Below are 10025 nucleotides of genomic sequence, written 5' to 3'. Positions count from 1 at the left end.
TCGGGAATAAAGGGGTGGTGGTCATATACTTAATCACTTTATATCTTGAGAACCTAGGCTTGAACAATGAATTGAAAACAAGGGGAGCAGGGCATGAGATTCTTCAGAAGCAAAACGACATTATCACCTCAATCAAAATTTCCAGGTAACTATAAAAAGTGAAAGAGCCATGTAAGTCAGAAATCCGACATCGACAAATATATTTTGGCCAGCACCAGTAGTTTATCCAAAAACATTAAACATACAAGGAGTTTAGAGTGAGGAAGGAACAAAAACTGGGGAAATTACACATGTAACAACATGTAACATGTTAACAAAGTCACTAGACACAGGTTGTTATTACCCCCTTCCCCCAATTTAAATTATCTAAGATTAATTCCCTTGACCTGTAATCATTCAAACTAAAAGAAACATCCCGTTTCAGCGTATCCTCTTCATCTTCCTATTTTACTCTCAAATTATCCGGCATGTAGTCTTCCTTCTTAATCAAATAAAACAGAAATATCCCTTGTTAAGGTCAAAGCTGAGATACAGGTTCTTAGACCTTCCCATTACAGGTTCTTACTGATGTCCAAATGGAACTGAAGCAAATTGTGAATGCAGCACATACAGAAAATTTCCTTAGTAAGAACAAATCTTAAGTAATGAGGGAATAAATCAGAACCAACTAACAGGGATTTAAACTTTCTCAATCATTGTAGTGTTCCTTCCTATTAAATCTCCATTTTGTTCATCTTCATATGCCACCTTCACCAACTTTATCTGACTTGCTTCCAAATTCTCAATTCATCCTTATCTCCAACTGGTAATCAAAATCCAAGTACATTCTGTCATATGTTCACTCTCTTTCATATATTTGCAAACTTAACTGGTCTTTTACATGTTAGCAAGCATGTCTTCATCATTACCATTCATCCAAAAAAAAAAAAAAAACGAAGGAAAAAAAGAGAGTTGATAAATCATTCTTTGCTGCCCTGACGCGTGCATGAAACCTCATCAAATTGAGCATCCTCGCAATCATCTCACCCTCAATGTATCAATCTTAGTTTGTGTAGATGAAATCCCTGAGACTGAAGTGTGAACTTGCCAACGACTCTTTGATTGTAGAGCCTCGCTGCAACATCTACAACCAATTTATAATTCCATGCCAAACCTCCCTTAAACATTCTCTGTCCTTCCACCAAAAACGCACTTTCCCGAATCAGGGTTCATTGAGTATGGGGATTCAGCACAGATGTACAAGATTGTTTGTCCACTCTCGTACTTCTTATCTCAACAAGAGGAAATAGAGCCATTTTCTTTATTGTAGTTGGAATATATTTAAATTCACAATCGAAGAGACTTTCCCCACCATCATAAAATGGGACAAAAATATTTTTATAGGTTTGGTAGACATGGCCATACACCGATGATATAGGTGCCATCAGATATCCAAAAGAGATTTTCCAACTAGTTGAAGGCTTGTAGCATTGATTCGACAAATTTTATGGAGTTTTTGACTAGGACACATGTTGCAAATTGATATAGATTTTGGGAGAACCATACCTCAAAAGCTAGCTATTGATGTTAGAGCCCAAGTCTATATAAACCATACATCAAAAGGATGTGGGATTCAAGTCCCATACCTTGCAATGGGAACCATAACAATCCACCACGCTCTGTGATCCTGCGCCCATCTCGGACTGGCTTTACACTAGCCCATGACTAGTCTAGACGAACACCACTATGCCGGCGTCACCATCCGCACCGCTCAATTGCAACCGAGAGACATGATGCATGCTCTGATACCATTGCTATAGATCTTGAGAGAGTCATCCCCCAAAAGCTAGCTATTAAATGGGAGAGCCAAAGTCAATATAAATCACACATCAAAAGTCCATACTTTCGATGTAGGATTTAAGTCTCATACCTTGTAGTAGGAGCCATAACACAAATCTTATACTAACCCATCTATTAAAAGCGAATCATATAGAAGCATGACCTTGAAGACTATTTATTATATTAGTAAGTTACTACCAAAGGTTACAGTACGTTGACCAAGATTAATGGACTCTTAGAATTTTAAAATTCAAAAACAAGAAAAGTTGCAATTGCTGTTCATCTTCATCAAGAAAAATCTCACTCATACTTCTCTCCATTATAACTCCAGCTTCGTAGGTCAAACGGACTTTAAAACTGGTTTATGCAAAAAATGTGCTTATACTAATAAACAATGTTTAAAAAAGCTTAGTTGGATGCTAAGGCATTTTATCGTTATGAGGCAAAGTGTGAGCCTTGTGAGGCAAGTCTCAATGTACAACAACAAAAGAATTCTGAAGAATATAAAAGTGCGAAATATATGCTCATAATATGCCATTAGCCCTTTTAAAAAACAATCCATAATAAAACTAATTCACAAAATTAAAGGTCCAACTTCAAAAAATATAAAATAGATCAAAAAAATAGAAAATAATGAGTTTTCAGGTTAGTAATCATCTAATAAATTTATAATCTATTACTAAAAGTGGAGACAACTCAAAAATTTCTTATATCACCACTACTAGTATGTTCTATAGGGGAACCATTTACACCATTTTTATCATCCTCATAGCAAGTTTCTTTTCATTTTTTTGTCATAATCCCCCAATTTCAACGGTGTATTCTTCTGTCCATTTTCCTTCCATGTAGGCAGAAAGAAAAAAGAACCGTTAAATTATTTTAGATTATAAAGAAATAACTCAAAAGACTAATGTTCGAAAAATAGAAGGCAAACTTGGGAGCGCCTTAGTTTGCTTGAGGCTCAGGTTTGAGGCATAAGCCTCACTAAATCGAGGTGTAACCTCACAAATGGTATTTAAGGTGAGAGTTTAGATCCTTTTTATGATAGTCTCGCCTGAGGCAGGATACGAGCCGTAGGACTCAATTAGTTTTCTAAACCATGTCAGTTAAAAAACACTCCTACTGAGAAAGATATTTACTTGACCATGCCAGATAAATGTATGTCAAGAATTAGTATCAACCTACCATTCTTACCCGCTAAAATGGTAGAAAAGAAAAAAGTAATTATCCTCTCATTACATGATAGACCACTAATTCTATCAAGTTCATTAAAAATGCTGGATTCCTAATACCGATAAAATATCAGCAAAATTTACTGAATAGAAATAAATCAGTCCACATGACAAAATCAGTTGAATATCTTAAACTATGCATGCCACTATCACTTTTTTCTTATTATAGAAAGGGTAATGCTTTATGAAAGAAGTCATGAAATTTCACAAAAAATTTACCACAATCTGATCTCTTTGCAGAAAAAATGTAAGTATATATTGTTGATAGCTATGCACCATTCTTGAATTAACTCATTAAAATAAAATGACATGGGGAGTAAAGAATGCCTTTCGCATCAGGCCTCCCAAAAGATAATGTGCATTGGCAATAGCTCAACCTAACTAAACAAAGTTAACCAGATTTCTGAATCCTGAGACACAAATAGTTTTGAAAGGAATTTTGAAGGACTAACAAGCAACATATTGAGAAAATAGAGTTTTTGAGAGAATAATTATACCTTCATTGGAGTAACGTTATAAGTAGATACACCAGTTATGGGAGCTGAACTTCGATTTTCAGCAGTGTAAAATGCAAGGGCGCTCTCTCCTGGCTTGACTCTTACCTGAAGTCAGATATCATAGAAATACAATTATACATCCAAAACGAGGTAACATACCTTCAATATGATCCACCAAAACAAAAGCATGCAGCACCACATAAAAAAAAATAATAATAATAATATATACATATATATAGCATAAGCACCTCTCTCTGTGTTGGAACAAACTTCCATGGCATTCCATCAGCCACATCAGCATTGAACTGGACAACAATCTCCCTGTAATCACAATACCAAAGGTCATCCAAACTTGACGTTCATAATGCAAGATTCAGGGATTTCTACCGATGCTGAACTTCGGGGCCTTGTTTTGCAGAATATGCCAAGAAAAATGGCATTAGATTTATCAGGTATAGTATATTCTTTGAAATGTCAACCCATTCACACTTTCTAATTCAAGTTAAATAACATGGATTTTAATTTAGAAAAACCATCTCTTATCAGGAAAATATATATTGGTGAGTTATTTCAGAAGGATATGGAAACAAAAAGAACTGATGAATAAGAGGTGAAGCTTCATGACATAGGATGCAAGAAGAAAATTATGGCAAGGGATAGGGAAGAGCAGAAGAAGAGAAAGGAGGGAGATAGTGTTGGATATTGGTTAAAATAAATCGAGAATTGAAAATCGATTAAAGTGACTTCGTATCGACTTCGGCCAAATACTCAAAAGCTCGACTCAATCCGTTTAGGCAAAATTGTTTGCCACTTCGCCGTTTCGGGGCGCACAAACGGGGATCGACCTGCCCGGTCAGGTCGTCGGAGTCGAGGGGGCAGCGCCCCCCGTGGTGGCTCGGGGGCAACGCCCCCGAAAGAGAATTTTGATTTCTCTGCATGTATTGAAGGGTATATTTGGCATTTCGAAAACTAATATCGGATGAATGAGAAATTACGAAAAAGGACGAAAATTAGTGAATAGACACCTTTTCAGAAAGGTGCATTGCATTGTTTGGAAAGGATGCATGGTTTGGCCTCAACCATTTCATCCACACCCTTTCATGGTCTATAAATAGGACCCTTTGGGTGTCCTATTCCTCACAATTTTGATATGCAAAAACGTCTCTCATCCTCTCTTCTATCCAAAATCAAAATCATTTCATTTATTTTGATTTTCCTTCATCTTTGGAGTACATAAGCCTAAATTTGGTTCGTTGTACTTGTGTTTTGGAGTGCTACAAACACAAGTGTAGCCGTTGTATCTTGAGAGTCGATTGCCGAAATCCGTAGGCACCGTTGCGGGGCAAATTCGACTTAAGGAAAAAGAGTCCAACTCTTGCCTCGACTTTATCCCTAACCATCATTATACTTATTTTGGCGTCACTATTCACAAAATTCTTCCAACAGATAGAATGAGTGAGGTAGAAAAGGAGGAGAGTTAGACAGACAGAAGGGAAGAGAGAAGAAAGAATTGGAGCAAGAAAATATCAATTATTCATTCATTCAAAGGTTACCAATTACATAGCATAAGATCCCTTTATATAGGGTTTCAAAAGGCCTATATTAAGTAAGAACAAAAGGTAATAAATCAAACTATAATAACATTTCCTAAAATACATATTTAGATCTGGAAACTAACAATAATATCCCTTCTAATAATTTCTCCCCAGCTGAGTTTATTAAAATGTCAAAGCTATTCATAGGAAAATATTTATTTTGGCTCCTCCAAACTTCTTTGAGCATCACTTCCAATCTGAGCAACCTATCATCTTAATTACCAAAATCCATAAACAACTCATTTTGACCTTCTGGGTCTTAATTCTTAAAGATGAGAACAAGGTAGAGAAAATATGAAGTCAGGGGAAAAAGACATGCCACATTTATGTTTAACTAACATTCTCTTCATAAAAATTTACAGTTAAAAACTAATGTGTTTGTCCTGTTCTCCATCATCTTTCTTGTCTAAAATTTAAAGAGACACTTCTGGCAAATAGATGGAAATCCCCTTAATCAACTATTTATGAAGAATGCCAGAAATTATCATCTAAAAAATTTATAATCTATTACTAAAAGTGGAGACAACTCAAAAATTTCTTATATCACCACTACTAGTATGTTCTATAGGGGAACCATTTACACCATTTTTATCATCCTCATAGCAAGTTTCTTTTCATTTTTTTGTCATAATCCCCCAATTTCAACGGTGTATTCTTCTGTCCATTTTCCTTCCATGTAGGCAGAAAGAAAAAAGAACCGTTAAATTATTTTAGATTATAAAGAAATAACTCAAAAGACTAATGTTCGAAAAATAGAAGGCAAACTTGGGAGCGCCTTAGTTTGCTTGAGGCTCAGGTTTGAGGCATAAGCCTCACTAAATCGAGGTGTAACCTCACAAATGGTATTTAAGGTGAGGGTTTAGATCCTTTTTATGATAGTCTCGCCTGAGGCAGGATACGAGCCGTAAGACTCAATTAGTTTTCTAAACCATGTCAGTTAAAAAACACTCCTACTGAGAAGGATATTTACTTGACCATACCAGATAAATGTATGTCAAGAATTAGTATCAACCTACCATTCTTACCCGCTAAAATGGTAGAAAAGAAAAAAGTAATTATCCTCTCATTACATGATAGACCACTAATTCTGTCAAGTTCATTAAAAATGCTGGATTCCTAATACCGATAAAATATCAGCAAAATTTACTGAATAGAAATAAATCAGTCCACATGACAAAATCAGTTGAATATCTTAAACTATGCATGCCACTATCACTTTTTTCTGATTATAGAAAGGGTAATGCTTTATGAAAGAAGTCATGAAATTTCACAAAAAATTTACCACAATCTGATCTCTTTGCAGAAAAAATGTAAGTATATATTGTTGATAGCTATGCACCATTCTTGAATTAACTCATTAAAATAAAATGACATGGGGAGTAAAGAATGCCTTTCGCATCAGGCCTCCCAAAAGATAATGTGCATTGGCAATAGCTCAACCTAACTAAACAAAGTTAACCAGATTTCTGAATCCTGAGACACAAATAGTTTTGAAAGGAATTTTGAAGGACTAACAAGCAACATATTGAGAAAATAGAGTTTTTGAGAGAATAATTATACCTTCATTGGAGTAACGTTATAAGTAGATACACCAGTTATGGGAGCTGAACTTCGATTTTCAGCAGTGTAAAATGCAAGGGCGCTCTCTCCTGGCTTGACTCTTACCTGAAGTCAGATATCATAGAAATACAATTATACATCCAAAACGAGGTAACATACCTTCAATATGATCCACCAAAACAAAAGCATGCAGCACCACATAAAAAAAAATAATAATAATAATATATACATATATATAGCATAAGCACCTCTCTCTGTGTTGGAACAAACTTCTGAGATTTTCTAATTAATATAATGTTGAAGGTAAGAATTCGATGTAAAAGAAGTATGGACAAAACAAGTTCCACAACAAGGGAAGGCTGAGGACATTAATTGAAATTAAAATATGGTGCTACTAAAAATATTGTAGTGTGAATATAATTACCAATGATTTAATTAAATGAGTTTACATTTATCTTTAATTAATAATTGCTCACATGTATATAAAAAGTTATATATTACTACTCAATTATCCACAGTGCTATTCACCTATCATTCATCTCAACTCTATCCGTCCACTTGATAGTATAATACACATCGGATGAAATCCTACATGGCAACACACATTGTTAATCGATGACAAGCTGAACAAAAAACCATTTGATTTAGTATCGTTTTTGGGTCATTTTCAAAGATACGCTTTTGGCATCTCTCATCAAAAATTGAAAATCCCCAATCTTTTGAAAAATAACCTAAATTGATCATTATCCCCTCCCAAATGGGAACGATCCCCCAAGCACCCTAAATTAGAAGAATTCCAAATTAAGAAAAAGATCTCTCTTCTCAAACCAATCTTCATTAGCAGAACAAAAATTTAAACCACACACAAATTGAAATGAACCCTAGAGAAAAAAAAATCAAATTAGTTACCTCATCATAAAAAAATTCTAGCTAATGCTACAAAAAATCGTACCTGGTAAATCCCGAGCTTGAGGACTAAGATGGAACACGAACTGCGCCTTCCGGTACCTAAAACAAAGGCAACGAGGTGTGTGCTCATCGCCCCTCCGATGCTTAAGTTAGATAGGGGATTGTGCAGAAGTATATGATACAATTGTATTATAAAAGCGTACCTCAATAATGAGCCTTGACTGTGTATTTATAAGCGTTGGTGATAGAATTGTAGGAGGATTCAACTACTTAGAGTCCTTTCCTCCTAGGGTTAGGTGTTTGAGTTTTGTTGAAAGTGTTCTACTTAAGTTTAGATCTAAGGAGGAGTATGTTAGACAATTAAGATAAGGATCCAAAGAATTATAGTTGGAGCATGATTACCTTTCCCCAGAAATTATGTTAACGGACACGTGGCTTGTAGTGAACAGTGAGACCCGACCTAAATCTATAGGCCCAACCTCATATTGGGCAATTTAGGAAGAGTTGCTTGGCCCGACCTAAATGAAGCCCCACCTCGTGAGGGTTTTGGGGAACATGTATGCTCGGGGTAAACACCTTGGGCTGTACATGAATGCTCGAGACGGGTTACAATTTCTGTGCATATCACAGGCCCCCATGCATCCATGTCAGTAGCTCATGTGCAATGTGAGAGTTTCTGGCATGAGATGCATAAGAATAGGCATACTCATGTTGAGTTAATAGGCCCCCAAGCACATTTGAAAGGGGCTCGACCAGATCTTGTTAAAATCTTAAAAGAATGGAGCTTGACCTTGAGCTCATTAAAAGATTTCAAAAGGAAAAGCTTGATTCAGAGATTGTCAAAAACTTCAATTGAAGGAGCTTGACTTGAAGCTTGTTAAAGATATGAAGCGAATAACTCGACTTGAAGCTTGTGAAAGACCTCAAGCGAAAGAGCTCGACCTGAAGCTTGTGAAAGACCTCAAGCGAAAGAACTCGACCTGGGGCTTGTTAAAGACTTCAAGAGAAAGAGCTCGACCTGGGGCTTGTGAAAGACCTCAAGTGAAATAGCTCGACCTGGGGCTTGTGAAAGACCTCAAGCGTAATAGCTCGACCTGATGATTGTGAAAGACTTCAAGCGAAAGTGCTCGACCTGAAGCTTGTGAAAGACCTCAAGTGAAAGAGCTCGACCTCAAGCTTGTGAAAGACTTCAAGCGAAAGAGCTCGACCTGAAGCTTGTTAAAGACATCAAACGAAAGAGCTCGACCTTGAGCTTGTTAAAGACATCAAGCAAAAGAACTCGACCTTGAGCTTGTTAAAGACATCAAGCAAAAGAGCTTGACCTCGAGCATGTTAAAGACATCAACCGAAAGAGCTCGACCTTGAGATCTAGCAAAGCTTGATAAGTAAAAGGCTCGACCTCGAGCTCTAGCAAGCTTGATATGTAAAAGGCTCGACCTCGAGCTCTGGCAAGCTTGATATGTGAGAGGCTCAACCACGAGGTCTAACAAAACTTGATATCTAAGAGGCTCGACCTCGAGCTCTAGCAAGCTTGATATGTAAGAGGCTCAACCTCAAGCTCTGGCAAGCTTGATATGTGAGAGGCTCGACCACGAGCTCAGGCAAAGCTTGATATGTAGGAAGCTCGACCTCGAGCTCTGGCAAGCTTGATGTGTAAGAGGCCCGACCTCGAGCTCTAGCAAAACTTGACATGTAAGAGGCTCGACCTCAAGCTTCTAGCAATCTTGATGTGTAAGAGGCCCGACCTCAAGATCTCGCAAAGGGTTAGACCTCCAGCTTTGTCCAGGTGTGTACTGAAAGGCTCGAGCTCGAGCTCGCTTGATGTGTAAGAGGCCCGACCTCGAGATCTCGCAAAGGGTTGGACCTCCAGCTTTGTCTAGGTGTGTACTAAAAGGCTCGAGCTCACGCTCGTTGTTGGGATTTTGGCAATGTATTGAGCTCGAGGATAAGCGCCTGAACCCTTGGTCGGAATAGATCACTGGTCAAAATTTTTACTTAATGCATTGTGAGACATAGAGGTGCTCGCGCGGGGCAAGGCTTTGAGATGCATGCTCGGGGATAAGGCTTTGAGATGCATGCTCGGGGACAAGGCTTAGAGGTGCTTGCTCGAGGGCAAAACTTAGAGTGCTTGCTCGAGGGCAAGGCGTTGAGGTGCTTGCTCGAAGGCAAGGCTTAGAGTGCTTGCGCAGGGCAAGGCTTTGAGTGCTTGCACGGGGCAATGCTTAGAAGTGCTTGCTCGGGAGCAAGGCTTTGAGTGCTTACACGGGGTAAGGCTTAGAAATGCTTTCTTGGCGGCAAGGCTTAGAGGTACTTGCTTGGGGGGCAAGGCTTAGAGTGCTAGCGCTGGGCAAGGCTTTGAGTGCTTGCATAGGGCAAGGCTTAGAGGTGCTTGCTCGAGGGCAAGACTTAGAGTG

At 37.8% G+C, this 10025-nt stretch overlaps 1 protein-coding gene across 1 annotated transcript in view; it reads right to left on the bottom strand.

The window, feature by feature from the left end:
• LOC111375285 (cytochrome c oxidase assembly protein COX11, mitochondrial-like) overlaps positions 1-7540 on the bottom strand; it is a 10747-nt gene extending 3207 nt beyond the window's left edge. Inside the window, exons 1-5 of the mRNA XM_022998089.1 lie at positions 7434-7540; positions 7231-7290; positions 6808-6861; positions 3796-3907; positions 3548-3652 (exon numbers count right to left, since the gene is read on the bottom strand). Of these exons, the coding sequence (XP_022853857.1) occupies positions 3548-3652; positions 3796-3907; positions 6808-6861; positions 7231-7290; positions 7434-7540 (438 nt within the window). The remainder of the gene's footprint in view (positions 1-3547; positions 3653-3795; positions 3908-6807; positions 6862-7230; positions 7291-7433) is intronic.
• Positions 7541-10025: the final 2485 nt, after the last annotated feature.

This window comes from Olea europaea, unplaced genomic scaffold, assembly GCF_002742605.1.
Source record: "Olea europaea var. sylvestris unplaced genomic scaffold, O_europaea_v1 scaffold1354, whole genome shotgun sequence".
Taxonomy (NCBI): domain Eukaryota; kingdom Viridiplantae; phylum Streptophyta; class Magnoliopsida; order Lamiales; family Oleaceae; genus Olea; species Olea europaea.
Note: the sequence above shows the minus strand (reverse complement) of the source record. Positions and strands in the feature narration are given on the sequence as shown.